This window comes from Panonychus citri, unplaced genomic scaffold, assembly GCF_014898815.1.
Source record: "Panonychus citri isolate SS breed McGregor unplaced genomic scaffold, ASM1489881v1 Contig00139, whole genome shotgun sequence".
Taxonomy (NCBI): Eukaryota; Metazoa; Arthropoda; class Arachnida; order Trombidiformes; family Tetranychidae; genus Panonychus; species Panonychus citri.
Window position 1 is genome coordinate 802,332 of NW_026515544.1, and position 19,079 is coordinate 821,410.

The window sequence follows — 19,079 nt, forward strand, 5'->3', positions numbered from 1 at the left end:
CATTAATTTGATTAAATTTCCTCCTTTCATTTTTCACATTCAAATACAACAATTTAGATATCGATCATCACAAACACAACATAACTTTACAATTTAAATTCCGATCCCCAGGTTGACAATTAGTTGATTAACATGACCATTATTACAGTTTTTATTAGTATTTCTTAATTGTTGTTGCTGTTTAACATTAGCTGTTGATTGAAATGTACAATTATTGTTATTAATTCAAATGAGTAAAAATTTGTTTCAATTATAATCAAAGATTTTTGTTAAATGTCAGTTGATTAGTTAATTAATTTTGTATCAGGGGCAAGAGGTTAGATTTTGGTTTTTAATGATAATTGTTGATCATCATTTGATTGTTATCAAAATTTTCAATTATGGTTATCAGATTGTAATTGCTGATTAACAATTGGTTTATTGTGCTCATCAATCAAATGATTGATCAAATCAAATCACAATCAGCTTAATCATAATCAACATCATCATCACCATTAAGTACACATTATTAGATTATTGGTTAGATTTGTAATTAATTGTGATGTACATGACGATGAAGAGGTAGAAATAAACAATTGGATTAATTAGTTAATTAAGTTTAACAAAATTGATTAAGATGAGCAATCAAAAAAAAACAACAACATATTAAGTTGATTTGATTGTTTCTTTGTACAAATTAAAGTGATTAAGATAAAAAGAAACCGAAAATTGTTTAATCACTTATTATTACTATTGTGTAGTTAGTTAGTTGATTATTATTATTGTAATTGTATAATTATTATCAGTTAATTAATATTATTACATTTATAATTAACAACATTGACATTGGTTGACTTTTCCCTTTACTCTGGCAGCGGAAAAAAGTTTATAATTGACCTGAGCACCTTTGAGAGATAATTGTTTCAGTAATTAAGCGATTGGTGAAAGTTAATTGTATCAATTAAAGTGATGATAAGTTTACAATAAATAAGTTTACATTTGATTGTGATGATAATCATAATCATTTGGCTGATGTTTTCCTTTTTTTATCTAAATACAAAAGGATTACCATTAGATTCCTAATCATTATCACCATCATCATACTCTCATCATCATCATCATCTATTATTATCATCAATTAGATCACTTTGATTCACAATTAATCTAATTTTCTGTTTCAATTAATTTCGCTGATTCAGATAAGTTAAGGATAAATTAACATCTTCTAATTATGAAGACTGGAAGAGGAACGAAAAATTGAAAACACAATTAAAACAAAGAAACAATAATTTTGCTTGTTGATGATAATTAAGATGCTGATACGGTTTAGTTATAATTGAATTGAAGGCAATCATGAGCAAATGATGATAATAATTGTGATGATGATGATGATGATGATAAAGAATTGTTGTTATTTGGATGGCGTAAAGGTTCATGGCAATTTCATTGAAATTGAAGGAAAGAAACGAAAGACAAAAAGTAAGAGATAAATAAGGAAGCCCTTTGAAAACCAATTGATTTAAATCATCACAAAGATCACCAATTGATTATTAAAACTTTCATTATAATTATTTACGCCTTTCTGATCATCATAATTACTACCAATACAAAGTAATTGTTGAGGGAATAATAATTATTGTAACGACGAATCTCAATTTTTCCCGCTCATCAAAGTTTTCGTTTTCTTATAATTTGGACTTTAAATTTTAAGGTTAATTTGTAGTAATTATGGTTTAGTTGCGAGGTGTGTATGTGTTGCGTGTCTGTGTTTAGAAGTTGATTAACTGTAAAAATGATTTGATTCCTGATTGTAATTATCTCGCTTGTTTTTCTTTGGGTCCGTTATCCGTTCAATTGAATTGTTATTGTTGATCATAAAGCGTTGGCTGATGTGTAATTGGCTAGTGAGTGAATTAAAATATCCTGAGGAATTGAGCCTCTCCTTTCCTCCCTTTTAACGAGCCATGAGCGACATTCAGAGGCAGAATCAAGGGAACACGATTGATGATTGGTTAATAATTTAGTTTTGGCAGTTAATGAGGACATCAACAGTTCCAATGATCGTCCTTTCAATCGAGGTGATGATGATTTGGCAGTTCCATGAAAATAAGATGATGGACTTTTCCTATTTGTTAATTTTCCTCCTCCTCCTATTCCAACTCCCACTCCAATCGTTGATCCACCTTCAGTTGCTAAATAACTGAGATAATGTCCACTATCACAAACGGGAAATGATGATCGACGCTTTTGTCCTTTATTATTATTTTCATGATTATTATTATTACTTTTGGTTAAGAACAGGCTTGGCCGTTGATGTTGTTTAGTGGTTGATGTTGGGGATGACTGTTGTTGTTGTTGTTGTTGATGTTGATGATGATGATGACTGTAAGATGAATGTGGTGGAGATGAGGAAGGTGATGATTGAGATGATGAGGTTGGTGATGGATTCATTGATGATGATGAGTGACATTTAAGGTGGACCAGTGAAGATGATGAATGGGATGGATGAAAGTGAGAAGATGATAAGGAAGGATGGTTAATATGATTATTGTTGTTATTGTTGTTGTTATTATTATTATATTGATGAGGATGATGAGAGGATGTTATTAGTGAATTGTCATCGTTTTCTGAGACAGTCCCATGAAGAAAGACCAATGTTGCAGCGGCGAGTTCACATCCAGTGTAGATTCCAATGCAACCAGGAGCTGAGCCTCGACGACCTCTCATATACTGAGCCTAAATTACGATGACAAATTAATATCATTGAAGGATATGAGAAAATGTAAATAAAAATCAATATTAATTAGTGAGAAATTAATAAAATATAAAACAAACAATTAACAAGCCAAACATCATTATCATATGAGTTTCTCTTGAAACTGTTTTTTAAACGAGTGAGAAACAAACAAAACTGTTGACTGAATGTGTAAATGTTATAATATCAATGGGATCAATTATATAGATTAAAACTAAACAGTTGACAAAATGAGTAAAATCTATTTAATTTAGCTGTTCCATTTAATTTTAGGTTGACAGTAAATTGACAATTAATTTGTGTTATCCATTAATTTATTGGTGATAATGAAAATATAAAAGTAAAATGGTTTTTGTTTAAAAGGTTGTTGATGTTAAGGGGATGGGTTCAAGTCTCGGAACAATTTAAACAGAGTGAGAGTAGTTTTTATTGTCAACATTAATTTGTGTGTGTTGATAGTTGATTGAAAACCTAATCTTGATCATTCATCTATTGGAAAAAAGCATCTACCTCTTTTGTGACACAACCAAACTCAGCCTTCAATTGTATCAAATTGATTATTTATGTTCAATCTCATGGAATCACAAAAACAAAAGGAAAACCATTAAAAAGAAGGTAAAAAAAAGAGGTTACGTTTTTTACCATTGGTACAATTTAGATTGTCTCTATTTTCAATTTGATTGTCAAACTATAATTCAATTTAATCTGCTCTCTAATCCTTCAACCTGGAAATAATATGCAAAGAGCAAAAGAAGAGCAACATTGAGAAGATGGTGGAGGATGAGGATGAAGATGAGGATGATGATGAAGATGATGATGATGCTGAGTAGGATGATGAAAAGAGAGCATAAAATTAAATGAGTTTGCCAATTTAACTACGAAATGCAATGTAAGCTTTACAATCTCTATGTTACTTTTACAATTGTTACTTCAAATGCTTAGTTTTTTTGTAAATTTTTTTCATTCATCTTCATCATCATCATCATCATCATCATCAGCCTACTCTTCACCATCGACATCATCTTGATTCTGTTTCTCTCAAGTATAATTAAATTTAAATGGGAACAGACAATTTAGACTAAAATAAATCAGTCTTGTTTCCACTTTTTTTCACCATCATCATCATTATTTGCAATGTTAAACAATAATTTTGCATTTAAATCATCACTCAATTGGTAAACCCTATTTGTAGGTGAATAATGTAAAAGTAAAAAATAATGTTGGTAATCAAAATCTTCCTCATCATATTATTCACAATCAAATTACCTGGAATCATATGAAAACAACATAGTTCAAAACGTAATATGAAACATTACCTACAGTTGATGAACTTTCAATTGATTCAATACTTTTTTTCGCTTCGAATTATAATATTTGATATAATCCGATAATTCAATTCAAATCTATTTTATCAATGACAAAAAAGTTAATACTCTCACTCTATTTACATAAAAGGTGATATAATTATTAATTGATTGCATGTAATTGATTTCAAGCTAAATTCATGACAAAACAAAGAGAGTAAATAAATGATTAATCAATTGATTATACACAAATCAAGTACAAACAAATATAATTTGTAACTACAATCTAAATGTTATATGTTGTGGTTTGGTATTTTTTCATTATTTCATGAAATCTATTCAGTTTGCTTACCCTGAATATCACAATTTGGGTGCTATTGTCTCTCTATTATCCCTGCAAGGTAATCAAACTAATGGTTACTCATTTTCAACTGATATTATCTTATATATGAATAGAAGAAGCAAAAAAAAATAAAGAAAACTTTTTCTCTGGTTTATTTCAAGAAACAGATAATAAAGTAATCAACCTAATCAAGAGTTAATTTGAGAGACACAAAGATGATTACAATTGTATTATTAATATAATACATGGAATGAGAAATATAATGAAAATCTTATTTTCAATAGGAGACAATTGGATTGATGATGTAATGTTGATTGAAATTATTTAATGGAGCGAAATGATGATTGTGGAAAACAATTATCTTTTTTGCCTTATTATTAAATTAAAAAGATCAGTCGTCAGAATAAGATAGTTGTTCAGAGAGAGAGAGAGAGAGAGAGAGAGAGAGAGAGAGAGAGAGATTAGGTCTAAAAAGGATCATCATCATCTTTACAGGATGAGGATGAGAAATTTCATCTTCAATTTGGTGTGTGTACTGGAACAGATGAATTAGGTGAAGAGAAAGATTAAAAGCGGAAGTTATTTGCTCGAACAAAAAGAAAAGGTAAAGAGGTTACCAAAATTGAAACTGATAATGATGAGAGGATGAGGATGATATTGATGTAAGATGAGCCTGATAATGAAAGTTTATCATCTTGTTATGCTGATTATAATAGTTAAGGAGGAAAGAGAATGATGAGAATGCTCAAGATTGGATGAGGATGAAAAAAAAGATGAGGAAGATGAAGAAGATGAAGCCAAAAGACAAAATTATGAAGCGGAAAACCTAATTTACTTGTTAACTTTTAATACAATTCAGACTTGGCTTATGTTTTCCTACTATTAACATGTAAAAATGTAGCATTTTCATTGAGATATATAATATCATTTGAAAGATTTCTCTCTCTCTCTCTCTCTCTCTCTCTCTCATCTTTTTCATTACGAAGATGATGAAATAATATGATAACGATAAAAGATTCCGAAGATTCTGAAGAGATGTACAGAAAAAGATGAATTTTTTTTCAAGACAAATTCAAGTATCATATAAGGTGAAGAGAGGATGAAGATAAAAATAAGGACGAAAGAGAAGGAAAAAAAGATAAAAAGGGAGAATAGAATAACAATAATAGTAATGATGACGATCATGATGATTATGAAAGAGAGAAAGTAGATATTTCGATATTAAATTCAGTTTCATCATGTCTGTATCATGGTAACATGATAAACACAAAGAAGAAAAAAAAATGTAATCTCAGAAAGATGATTCGAACTCATATATTTGAGAAGCTGAAGACACACCTAATTCAGTGTTTTGTTTCCTTAATGTCAATTCAACAGTTACAACATGATAACAATGATGATAATCATGATGAAGATAATGAGAAGATGTTGAAAAAGTCTCAAGAAAATGTTAAGAATCTAAACAAGAAAAAAATAATTACTTTGATGAGAGTAACAAGTTAACAAGTAATCAAAGGATAACCAATCAATTTTTCACAGGTATTATCAACTTAAATTGATCATCATATTGATTAACTTAATGATCAGGGTGATCGTCATCAATAGTCATATGTTGACGAAGATGATATCAACAATTATCACGAGTTAATTGAGATTCAAAGTAATTATCAGTTTAATGCAATTTACGTATCTCTTTCTTAAAGGTTATCTGGTGATGTAAATAATATTATCTCATTGATAAAAGTTTAATTGTTATTAATCGTTAATCGATGTTGATTTGTGATCATTATTGGTGATTAGCTTTTGATTGAAGTGTGAAAATGAAAAAATATTAAAATATCATTTTGTTGATAGTAATCAATTCAATCGGTTGAATTTATAACCTTGTCAATCACACATAGGTGATTATTAGATGATTGTCTTGATTATCACAGAATCAACTGATTACAATCAACCTTGTGTATTGATTAACAGTGGAAGAATTGTTTTAACAATTTAATCGTAATCATCATCAGAACAATTTATCGATTTGATAGTCAGAAAAAAAGTTCAACTAAGAAAACAATGATTCGTGGGGATACAATTGCTTTCGAGTTGAAATTTTGTTAATTGTTGCGAGTTTTTTGTTTTTGTTGTAAACTTCAATAACAAGGAATAATATAATTTAACCCCAATTGTTGCAATTAAAATAAAACTACTACAATTTAATTACTTCATTTTTCAATAACCATGATCAATGAGAAATTATAATTTATAGTTTTCAACAATATTTCAATTGTTTTATTATTTAGAGCAATGGAAAGTGATTTACTAATATTATATTTCTAATTGTGATTCAGTTTTTTTTTAATTAATTGCAAAAAAACTGTAAATTGTTCAATCTAATAATAGTTGATTGTTATCGAATTTCAAAGAAAAGGTCAACTCTTAATGATATACAACCTCTCCTTTTAATATTCATTGATATTGCAAAGAAAACTACATAAACTTATAATTCAGATTAACGATTAATGGTTTTTATGGTTAATTAATGGATAAGATGATTTGACTGGTTTGATGTACGATGATAATGATGAGGGTGGTTAATTAATGGTAATTGGGGTTTTTGTTTGATTGATTAACTTACAGTATCGACAATTGATTGAGATGGATATGAAGGTGTAATTGTTGATGATGATGTTGAATAACCAGGCGGCAGTGCTGAAAAAGAGTGAGGTAAACAGGTTACTTTGTCAATTGATTGTTCGTAATTCATTAATTGTTCAACAACCCGAGGTAGCCCACTATAAGTACTGAATAAAGAGTTATCAGATAATCCACCATCATCACCAGCATCATGATCGATTCCACCTTCACCAATATAAGTACAATCCGTTTGAGTGATAGGCTCTGGAACAGAAATGTAAGGCAGTGGAGGTTGTGTGGTTGTTGTTGTTGTGGCTGATTGTTGTTTCAATGATGAATGACGATGATGTGGATGGTGATGATGATGATGATGAGGATGATGGTGGTGGTGATGATGGTGACGAGAATGACGAGAATGGTGATGATGATGAGAATGAGAATGAGATGAAGATGAGCAATTAGTTGTTTGTTTGGTTGGTGTTGATGATGATAATTGATGAGATTGAAAAACTTTTGCTGGTGAAAAATTGGAAGATAAAGATTTTGCTGCTGTTGTTGTTATTGTTGTTAAAGATGAAGTTGATGATGATGTTGTTGACAGTAAAGTTGATCCTAATTTTGGATCAGTCATTGATATTATCGGAAGTGAACATCGTTTCTCTGAGGGTGGACTTGGTGTTCCGCATCCATTTGGACCGATACATTGTTTCTTACCAATATGCATCCTTTCACCATCATCATAATCGTCATCTTGATTACCATGATTATTATCGTCACCACGGTAATGATGATGTTGATTAAAATGATCATCTGATTGATCAACACTATCATCAGTTGAATATTTTCTGTGTCCCTCTGGTCTGGGTCTGCCTGAAGAGGACGAAGAGGGTGATGACGTTGATGAAGATGATACTTTATCTTCCAAGCAAAATCCTTTGGGTATTTCTTTTAATTCATCTAATGATATCTCTTCAATTAACATTATATCATCAAGACTTTTTGATATATCTTTTGCTTTTCTTTTCTTCTCATTCATTGTTTCATATGAGTGTCTCCTTTTTACATTAACCTTTTCCAAGCTATTCGTCCATTGGGAATCGTTGAATTTAAGGTTAAACATCATGCGACGGGAAAGTTTCGAGCACAAAAACTGGTCCCATAATTGAAATAATGGTGAGACAATGTTCCGATAGAAATCTGTAAATAATTAGCGAAACAATTAAGAAAGAAAAGTGTCAATTAATTTGAGAATTGGGAGCATTACCATAGAAACTCATGATGATTAGAGAAAGTGAGAGGAGGAAAAAAAAGGAAGAAGAAAAATATTATTGTGCTATTTTCTGTAACTCTATTTCACCCTAAATTCTTGTTCAATTCGTGATAAAGATAACTCGAGGTCATTGAGAAAGGTTAGATGTTAACATTACAGAATATCATAAATCATCATGAAGATAAGTCATCAAGTGACATTTTACTTTTTACATCATTCTCAGTGTGAACTTTATATATGAATTTATCATTGGTGGTTGTGGTGATGGTGAAGGATAATGATGGTGAACAAAATTTATCCTCTTTTTTATGTTCCAAAGTTTTTCTCAAACTTCAGTTCTCAGAATCTTGAATAATCTTATCCGATTTTTAAGAGACAAACTTTTTGTTTCTTGCTGTGAGATACAAAACGTTTCATGATAATAGCATTATAACAGTGACAATAAGAGGATGATAATCAAAAAAATGGTCTGTTAATCAGATGATCATAATGATTGATTATCTAATTGTAGTTGTATTGGTTGGAAAAATTAATCGACTTAGGAACTGAATCTATTCAATTGACCTTATTGGCTAAAGCATAAGCTAAATGTTGACCAAGTTTAATGAAGATAATAACCTTAAACTGAGTAATATATTTATTACTCATTTCCAGCATCTATTTCAATTAAAATTAATTGCTTACGATTGCATTCCAATCATTGTTCAATATGATATATTAAAATGTCCATAATGATCAATGGTTGTGATAATATAATAATAATCAACCATTAAACTGTGGTAATTGATTACAATTATCAATGTTTATGTAATCAAAATAAAAAAAGGTTTTCAAATTGATTGATATCAAAAAGGGAAACGATTTGATGTTAATTAAACTACAGTTTCCAATTGAATTAATTAATTCAGTGTGTTTTTTGTTTCTAGGTTAATCCGGTTAACTTGACATTCACTTGAAAGTTAATTATCCATCTATTTGCATAAGACAAAAGCCTCAACATGGGATAGACAAGTTTAATTTACTGCAATTAAGATGATTGAACGTAAAGAAATAAAATAAAAACAGTCAGCGGAAAAAAAGTTATGAAAAAAAAAACGTTAATTACTAAATGTAATTACAATTTGCATAAATATGAATAAGTTTCATTGATTGTGAAATTGGCAAAAAATTAGATCAGCTGTTTATTTTACATGAAACTGTTTATTGAGGTTTTTGCATTATCATGTTGGTTGAAAGATGAAATCTTTTCATGATGATATTTATTAATATAATTATTATTATCTAATGAAAATATGATCATCTTGATGATGAAAGTGATTAGACTTTAGATACACAAAATGATAACTATTGTTTTATCAACAAAGGTTCATTAGGTTGATTAAGACAAAAAGCTAATTCAATTTACTATTTAAATGATCGCTGTAATGTAAAAAAAAAAGAATCTATTTACGATAAAAGGATCATTAATTGTCTTCTTCTTCTCGCAACTAATTAAACAAATTAATTCTTTCATAAAGAATTAATCTTGATAATCTATCGTGAGGGTTGAAATTTATACAGTCAAAAATAATGATAAAACGTATCATCATAATCTTCATCATCCGTTGACAATGATAATCACTATTACATGTACATGTATATGGATAATAATTTATCACATGAAGGAAACTCGGATGCTCAAAATTTAATTATAAATGTAAATATTAATTCCAATCTCTCTCTCTCTCTCTCTCTCTCTCTCTCTCTCTCTCTCTCTTCAAATATGACACTCGAATTGCATATTTAACTAAATTATCTATTATAATGAATGTAAATTTTTCTTCTTCTATTTCGATTAAATGATATTTTGAATATTTGACTTAAAGATTTAGGATGATACAATGTAATTAGTATGACCGGAAAAGGAAATGATGAGAAGGTAATTATTATTATTAGAAAAATGGATTTACCTATTTGTATACGTGCTACTGATGCAGTTCGTCGGTCAAAAATGGGTGTAACCTGCATGTTCAATTGTTTCTCGTAATCCCCTTGACGATAGAATTCATCACAAATTTGGGCTGTCCACTTTTTCGACAACACCCAAGGTCTACAGGGATTTCCAAGGTCAGCACATTTAAGTGCAATTTGCATGACAAATAAACGATCAGTTGGTGTGGCCATTGAGATGGTTGCAGACTCGAGGGATTCACGAAAACGTTTCAAATAGTTGGTCTGTTGGGTTACATCGGTGGCCAAGATTAAACTTCTTAATAAAAACTGGACTGTTGACCATTGGTCACTATTAAAATGACTAAAGATTCCAGATTCTTTTAAACATGATATTGCGAACCTCCAATGATGCGATTCCAGGACAGAAGATTCTGAATCCATCAATTGAGATGAAAGAAAAAAAAAGCAATTAATTCAAATGAAATGGAAGCAATTTTAATTAGATCTAAATTATTAATACGTAATTTAGATAATAATCATTTTTTGACACAAGTTTGGGAAAATTTTGATCCTAGTTAATTAAGTTTAATCCCTTTATCATTAGTATTATTAGTTCGATACCTTTCATGATGATAAAAAGAATTTTCTATAATACCTTTATATTAATGGTTCAATAGTCAATACCCTGAGGGGAAATTATGTAAATGTCACAAGGAAAATATTGTTGAGCAAAAACATTGATTGAAATTTTCGAGTTGATTAGAATATAAAACAATAGGTTAATCGACTGTGACGACGAAAGGTTCAATCTTTTTCTCGTAACTAAAAGGTTCATTGTGAAGCTACAAAGAGAGTGTAAAACAGATCAATCAATTTAAATGGAATTTAATTGTTGACGAAATGACAAATTTTACGAAATTCTGTGAACTTATAAAGTCTAAATTCATTCAAATAGTGATCGGTTTAAGGGATCAGTCGATTAGGGAGGAAGAAAAAAATTCGAGGGAAAGATATTTTTTTCAGGAACTGATGTTTATTTCATTGATGACGAAAACTTAACCATCCATTTACATAGGAAAACCTTTTTTGTCAAAGGAGGAAAATGTAATGATTGCCTCTAACTGCCTGAGGGTTTTATTAACCGTCAGCCGGTCCCTTTTTTTATGCCTCATAACATAATCGATAAGTATGTTACTGAGGTCAGAAGGAGGAAGATGATGAAGAGAGACGAAAGAAAGTCACAGGAAATGAAAGAATAATAAAAGTATAGAAGATAAGGAAGGATGAGAGAACTAAAAACGATGATAAGGAGAGAGAGAGAGGAAGGTGAAGAAAAACTTGGAAGGTAAGAAAAGGGAATGGGAGTAAAACAGGGAGGGAGAAGTTAGAGGATGAGAATGAAATAATGACGATGAGAAAAGAGAGCGAAAAAAAGGTTAGAATGAGATTCCAGGTAACATAATGCTGAAGAATAGTCTGAATTCTGGAAAAAGAGGCAACAGAAAAAAAAGCAAACAGATATTTACGTCATAGATTCTGCGTTCCATGGCCTAAATCTACAAGACTCAAGTATTTTCTCTTACGTTGCTTCATCATCATCAACATCACTATGAAGAGCAACATACATAGCAAGAAAAAAGGAGAGAGGGAGAAAAGAGAGTGACTGAAACTGGGTCAAAATAATATCAAAAGTAAAATACCAAAGGAATATAATAATAATGATAATGTCAATGGATTTTTTTTCATCTGTATTCCAGTTTAACGATGAGAAAAAGTAACTCAATTTTGTACTGACTCACAATCGGTCTCTCTCTCTCTTTCATGATATGAACTAGGATAAATGTGTATTAATGATGATAATCATGGCGGATGAAGATGATACTGATGACGATGGTGACTTACATTGTAAAGCGATGCTAGATGACTTTTAGTTGCAATAAGAAAATGTTGATTTACTCCTGGATGGTCAAGATCATGAGTCACTGCTGCGAGTAGTGAGCACATCTTTTCCATGGGTGTTAAATATTGGCCAATCTTTTCCTCCTCAATGAAACAATGCATAGCTTGGGTTACATCAGCTGCATGAATTGAATTATGATAAGGATTGGTATCATGGTAACCATTTTCAAAGAGACCTACAGGAAAAAAATGAAACAAAAACAAGAGTCTCATCAACAACAAAAAAAAAGGAACCAGGAAATAATGATAATGATGAAAGTAAATGAATCATAACATTAATGTACACAAAAGAGATGAGGATGACAAAGGGATGAAAGAAAGCAAAATTTACATGAAATGAGAATCTAGGATGAAGATGATAAGAATGATTAAAATGAGGATGATAAATGGCAATGATATTGATGGAGAGAGGAAAAAACTACCTGATCTACATCATCATGTCTACTTTTCATCCTCCTACTCTGTCATCCTAATTGGATGGGTTAACATAAATCACGGGGTATATAAAGTGAATACTCGTTTTTTTTAACATTATTATTATCATTTTGTTGTTAAACAAGAATAATAATGATCAAGATAACAATAACAATAACAATTAGATCAATTGGGTTGGAAAATCAATGGAATCAAAGTATATGCAAATTTTTTTATTGACCTAATTGTTAATAGTAAGTAGAGTGTTGTGAGAAAAGTGAAAGAAACAGGTAGACATCATGAATCAATTTTTTGCTTAATTAACTACGCAAATTAGTTATTGTTGTTGGTCAAAAATTTATCATATTCTTTCATTATTATTACGTGATAAATTGTTGACAATCAGGTAATCATAAATTGAGAGAGAGAGAGAGAGGAGACATCAAACTGGTTAAAAAGTTGATATTGACCTAATTTAGTTATTGGTGAATAGATATTTTCAATTCAATTGAAATTGATTCAATCATTTGACTTTCTATCATTCATATTGATCATATTATAATTAACATGAAGGTTTAAATGTTAATTTGATCCGTTTTAATGTTATATTGTTAAAAACAAAATCATCATTCACATCCTCATCTTTTTTTTATATATAAATGATAACTCATTTATTTTATTATCTATTCTATTGTTTAATATCATGTATTTACAATTTAATCTCAATGCAATCAGCTTATCTCAACATTAAGAGAAACAAGAGAGAAAAAAAAGTTTAATTAATTATTTAGATTGTTATTAAGCTTAAATAAGTGTAAATGTAGTCTCATTAGATGAGATAAACAAGTGAAACAACATTGAGAATGATAATCAGTTTAACAATTTAACATCAATACAGAGACACAGAGAGAATCATGTTAATCATGAAAATAATTGAGCAAACATTTTCTACCATTGTTAATATTAAGATTATCATTAAGAATGTTAAAGTAACAACACAATATAACGGTAATCGTGATTATCATTGATTGTTATTATTTATAAGCAATTTATATGTAAATAAATGATAAAACTTACGTAAGCATTTCCATACATTGATGATCTCTAATTTAAATTCCTGGATGAAGTTGTATTTATTGAAAAGGTGGAAAAGGAGGGCTGATAGTGAATGACCACCGGTCAATGTATCCAAAGTGAATGAATTAAAGCTCCATTTAGATGCACTGGCAAGAAAACGATCAGTGACCCCATGGTAACTGTAATCAAGTAGGACAATTGGATCAATGTGAATTCTTGTTGTTTTGGTTGTTGTTTTTCATTTGTTGAGGTGATGATTTGGTTTGATCGCTTTGATCCGGAAGTAATTGTTGCTCTTCATTTGGTTGTTGTTGTTGTTGTTGTTGTTGCTGGTCGATTTTAGGTAATTTCTCTTGGAAACGTTTTCGATTAAATTTCATACAGGTTGTAAAAGGTATCATGTTGATTTAATTGAGTCTTGTGTTGTTTTCAACACAAACAAACACAGAACTAAATCTTTTCCTGTCAACTCTCAAGTTCGCATCAAAAAGAGTTAAGATGTCGCCACATTCGCGAAAAGAATAACAGAGAGAGAGAAACAAGTGACATCTGTTGACCTTTTTAACGATTAATTTAAATTCTATTTTTATTTTTAATTGTTTTCATTTTAAATTGTTTGATTATCTTTGGTAATTGGTATGGTTTGAATATTCAATGTTCTCTCATTCTCTGATTTATTGGTAATTGTTTTTCTCCTCATCACTCAACTGTCATTTGTTTTGTTCTTGTTTACCAAAAGGAAGCCATTGGTTGGATTGTCAATCAATTATCAACAATAATCATCAATAAATGTCAATCAACCAGTTAAAAGGTAAATTTAGCAAAAGAAACAAAGTGTTTACATTTTGATTATTAGAAAATTTATTCTTAGATAATCATGGAAATGTTATGATTGTCGTTTTTTTCTCTTGTTCATCCTTGATTCCTTTTTTTTCATTTTAAAGGTTTAAGAACGTTAACCTTTTCAAGCCAGTAAACATGATCAGAGATGAAATAATTTTTCTTTTTCATTATCATTTTCTTTTCTCTTCTAAATGATCTACAAAGTTTAATTCCTTTTGAAAGACGCTCTGAGATGGAAACACCGAACCAAATTCCCAGTATACTTCCCACAAATATTATATAATCTGAAACAGGAAAAGCTGGATAAGTTTTATAGTAAACCGTTGGATCTAATGGAGCTTCAAGATAAATGTATCCGCCATCGTAGACAAATTTTTCTTGGTTAACGTTACCCTCCGTTTCGTAAACTATGGTTTCACATTCTGGCCTGTCGATAACATTAGCACATTGAGTCATTTCCTCGTTTTTATTACTAAAGGTCAAGTGGCCTGGATATTTTTGATACTCGACGAGAACGTTATTCGGTATATAAGGATCTGTTTTCCTTTTAGTTGATCGAGTTAAAATACATTTCCAAAGAGCTGAGGGTTTATTGTAATTTTGACATGATGTTTCATAAGGCCATCTTAATGAGTCGGAAACGGTTTTCTTATAACGAACTGTGGTCATGACAATAGTTCCAGTTTCTTGGATTACCATGAAATAGCGATTCTGACTAATCTCACATGGAGATTTAGGTGAAGTAAATCGGATCCCAAAATAGGAACCCAGAGAATGTACCAGGATAGCGAAATGATTTCCATTTATCAAGTATTTTCTCGCATCGATTGTGAATGGATTTGATTGATTTTGACATGCGATTCTTAAGTAAATTGCAGTTGATGTGAAAAATTGGTCAACTTTACATCTTTTCTCAACTATAAGTTCAGAGCCAGTTTCTGTCAATATGAGTCCATTGATCATTTTATCCATACCCTTGGTGAGATATTCAATATCTTCAACTGTCAATATATTGGCCAAATGATTAGAGATAATAACTGGAGCTTCAGATAATTGTGGACATTTCTCGTTCAGATTATCTGCCGTTATAATTATACTTTGATTAAATTGCAGGAATCGACATAAAGATATCACTTGATATGGATGACGTTTAAATAACTCGGTCATATTGATCGCTATGGCCATTGGAATCATGATATCGATTGCTGGAAGTTCAACTCTTGGAGGATAATCGAAAGCAACCTCATTTCTAACTCGAAAATTGATAAATTGATGACTCACAGAATAGAGTTGAATGAGACACCCGATCGAGCAAAAAGTCCAAATCAAATTGGAATCATGAATTTTCATGGCAATCAATGAATGACATTGAAACTTTATCCCAACTCTACAATTCTAGGTTACATTTATCCGAAACTGTAACAGTTTCTAGTGTTCCCAAATCGGATCATTAAATGACCGAGAAAATTTTCATCCTCATTTTTCAATAATTTTGTTAAATTTATTCGAATCAATTGTGACATTTGTCAGAATTGATGAGCTATCATGGCAGAAAAACACATTTAATAATAAATCTGATGATCAATCGATAAAATGAGAATTATTGAGAAATAATTAGCAAATGGTTCCTACGATTGAACCGATCAATACAAGGGAATTGTTTTCTACTTAGTAATTAAATCATTCGATATTTTCATATTTTACTCGATCCAAATTATTTTATCTTCGATTCAGAATTGATTTTATAAATTGTTCGGAAATTTCAATTTTATTCCTTTAAAATGATATAATAATTGTAATTATATAATAATAATCGATCAGAACTATGAAAAAATTTTTACACGATTTAGGCAGTTAATTAAATTGTGTATAAAAAAGTGGAAATCCAATTGAATTTCAAGGAGATCCAAACATGATTTGTGTCCCATCAATTTGTTTCAGCGGCAAGAACGAGAGAGATGAGTAAGAAACAGTTTAATTAATTTTACCACTAATTCTGAATGAGTAGATTTTGATTCTAATTTTTTTTCGTTTGATTAACGCTCACACGACCATTAGATTGGTAAGAAATTTATCACCATTAGTAGTGTTAGTTGTTAAGATGATGATATCAAAATTTTTCTGTTTACTCAGAAATCTGAGAGCAGAGACTTCGGCAAAAGTGATTCCACCAATCATGAAAACCGCGATCACAGGTTTAGCCCCACCGGTGGTTTTCTCGGTGAAAGATGAAGTTGTTATAAATTTTGACAATGGTGATAGTTGGTCTTTTAACGATGACCAGGGGCCATTGATGACACTTTCAGCAATACGATAAACGATCGGGACAAAATTACCACCGAATACAAAACTTGCATCTTTGGATAAATTTGAATCGCTGGCTCCTGATGGTTCGGGGGTAAGATTGAATTTTCGAGCCAATGTACGAAGTTGAGATCTTTTAGGAAGTGCTGACATCGCTGCGGCTTTACTTTGATTAATTACATTGGTCATTGAAGTGTTTGGACTTGAGAGAAGACTTCGATTTCCTTGTCGATAAAGTAACCTTAAACGGTTAAGGTTACAAATTGTCACTAAATGTTGATGACCATAACTGTGAAGGAAAAGTTTCATCAGTTGATGATAATCTTTATAAGCTATTCCATCATTACTTAGTGAAAGAAGGCACAATAATCTAAGAGCTATTAAAGGAGACTTTTGACAAATAATTAGCTCTTCAAGTTGATTAACACAATCACGATATTCAATTCCTTCCATAATGTTGCGTTCTAGAGTTAATTGTTTACCAAATTCATTTTCCTTCTTTTTCTCCATTATAACTTCACACATTGAAATATCTATTTTAATAAAAGAAAAGAAAATTTAATCATCATGATCGCAATTAGATGATCAACAAAATAAACTTACGAAGTTTGAGAGCCCTTTGAGAAGCTTTTTTATTTTTAAGTTCTTTCTGAATGAAATCCTTCATCTCCTGAATACTCATCTCTTGACTCTTTGGCATGTTTTCCTTGAGCTCGGCGGCGATCCTTTTGAGATCAGCTGAAGCCATGGACAGGTGACTATCACGAATATGCTTGAATATCGGATCAGAACTTTGAGCCAGGTATTTACGCATTTGAACACTTTCCTTAGCCGCGATTTCACTTGGTATTTCAATTTTTGCACATTTTATTTGGAAAGTTTCATCTAATAATCCTTGGTAATTAAGAGATGAAAGTAGAAGTGAATAATAATCGACCTCTCGGTCTATTGCAATCAAATGATCAACTTTCGGCAAATCAAATCCAGTAGTTAACGAGTGAGCATCTGACAATTTGAAAGCCATATGAGTTGATTTACCAACTCCAGTAAATTTTGCACAACCGCCCAGGATTGAAAAAAGATGTTGAATTGATCTAGAAATATTTGAAATGGCTGTTTGATTTTTTCTCTGAAAAATTGATCAAAGTAAAAGTTAATTAGTAAAATTAATCAAATAATTTTCGAAAAATACTCACAAGATAGAGCATATCGTGAATGTTTTCTTGTTCAAGTGAAAGAAGGTCAGTGTCAAGTGGAATAAAACTCAACGGAAAATCCAGTATATTAATATATCCATAGACTCCTTGCTCTTCGAGTAAAAGATCACAAATTTTGGTCTGAAAAAGAAAACAAAGCGAATCAAATTAATATTTTCTCGTTTGATTTTCAGATCAAAATCTTACAATTTTCGGGACAAAGGCGATCCAGTATCTAAGCGACGTTTTCTGCATCTTTTCAGCGTTTATCTGGTTACAAATTATACGAGTAGAAGCGGCATCGTTGTTGGAAATAAATAAACGCCTATCAAAGTTCAAAAAATAAAGATTAAAAAGCGATCATGATAATTTGATTTTGTAAACTATTCTCAAGTTGCAATTAATCTAATTAACGAGAAGATAATAATGTTAATGAGTTCTACAAAAGTTATCATAAGACTCTAATATCTCAAGTAATCAACTAGGAGTATTTTCTCATCAAATTTAGAGTTGAATTAATACCTATCCAAGGCTCCATCAGTAGGTCCATCTTCAAGTTTGAAAATTTTCCTCACTCCTTTTTTCTGTAAACGAAAAGATAGAAACAAATTAATTAATATTAATCGTTACACTTACAAAATAGAATATAAATTCTGTATATTACCTTTAACAGTGAAAAATTAATAATCATATCAAAAGGTTGAATAAGATTGGGGCTGATTACAAGATCTTTCTGTTCACCAGGAACCTGTAAATTCAGAGAAAAAGAAAAGTAAATTAGTAATTTGAGTAACTAATTGTTGTAAGTGGAAGAATAGAAATATTAAACTTACCTGATCAAGTAAATTGATTAAAGCAGAAGCTGAAAACGATTTGAATAGCCCAGGAACTGAGCCATCTTGGTATTCTAAAGGTTCAAACATCGTATAACAAATTGCTAATATAAAAATTTGATAAAAGTAAAATTGTAGAGGAAAAGTCGAAAGGGACAGAGACACAAATATGTGAATAAAAAAATAGTTAATTTAAGGAGTTCATCTAATTAGTTAGGAAAAGAGAGCTAAGAGTTAATTGTATG

The 19,079-nt window shown here is 30.4% G+C and overlaps 2 protein-coding genes across 2 annotated transcripts; both read right to left on the reverse strand.

Annotated features, from left to right (window-relative positions):
* Positions 1–127: 127 nt before the first annotated feature.
* On the reverse strand, positions 128–15,851 carry LOC128393950 (uncharacterized). The gene is made up of 6 exons (XM_053354183.1): positions 14,702–15,851; positions 13,659–13,892; positions 12,107–12,343; positions 10,226–10,639; positions 7,008–8,203; positions 128–2,715 (listed from the first exon to the last, which is right to left on the reverse strand). The coding sequence occupies exons 1-6, from the start codon at positions 15,849–15,851 to the stop codon at positions 1,852–1,854; spliced, it is 4,095 nt and encodes a 1,364-aa protein (XP_053210158.1). The 3' UTR covers positions 128–1,851.
* Positions 15,852–16,237: 386 nt separating this feature from the next.
* Positions 16,238–19,077, reverse strand: LOC128394122 (vacuolar protein sorting-associated protein 33B-like). Its single transcript, XM_053354386.1, has 7 exons — positions 18,835–19,077; positions 18,666–18,749; positions 18,524–18,585; positions 18,209–18,326; positions 18,002–18,142; positions 17,409–17,934; positions 16,238–17,338 (listed from the first exon to the last, which is right to left on the reverse strand). Exons 1-7 carry the CDS (start codon positions 18,922–18,924, stop codon positions 16,545–16,547), a joined length of 1,815 nt encoding a protein of 604 aa, XP_053210361.1. The 5' UTR covers positions 18,925–19,077; the 3' UTR covers positions 16,238–16,544.
* Between the last annotated feature and the right edge of the window lie 2 nt (positions 19,078–19,079).

What these genes read in the sequence shown, in the direction of transcription:
- LOC128393950 (XM_053354183.1), bottom strand. Translation starts at nt 15,851, where the DNA reads ATGAAAATTCATGATTCCAATTTGATTTGGACTTTTTGCTCGATCGGG. An exon ending in AGTAGCACGTATACAAATAG is followed by an intron (nt 8,204 to 10,225) that starts GTAAATCCATTT and finishes AATTATTTACAG; the next exon opens with ATTTCTATCGGAACATTGTC. An exon ending in CTCAATCAATTGTCGATACT is followed by an intron (nt 2,716 to 7,007) that starts GTAAGTTAATCA and finishes ATCGTAATTTAG; the next exon opens with GCTCAGTATATGAGAGGTCG.
- LOC128394122 (XM_053354386.1), bottom strand. Translation starts at nt 18,924, where the DNA reads ATGTTTGAACCTTTAGAATACCAAGATGGCTCAGTTCCTGGGCTATTC. An exon ending in ACTGATGGAGCCTTGGATAG is followed by an intron (nt 18,327 to 18,523) that starts GTATTAATTCAA and finishes GAACTTTGATAG; the next exon opens with GCGTTTATTTATTTCCAACA. An exon ending in TCAAAGGGCTCTCAAACTTC is followed by an intron (nt 17,339 to 17,408) that starts GTAAGTTTATTT and finishes TTATTAAAATAG; the next exon opens with ATATTTCAATGTGTGAAGTT.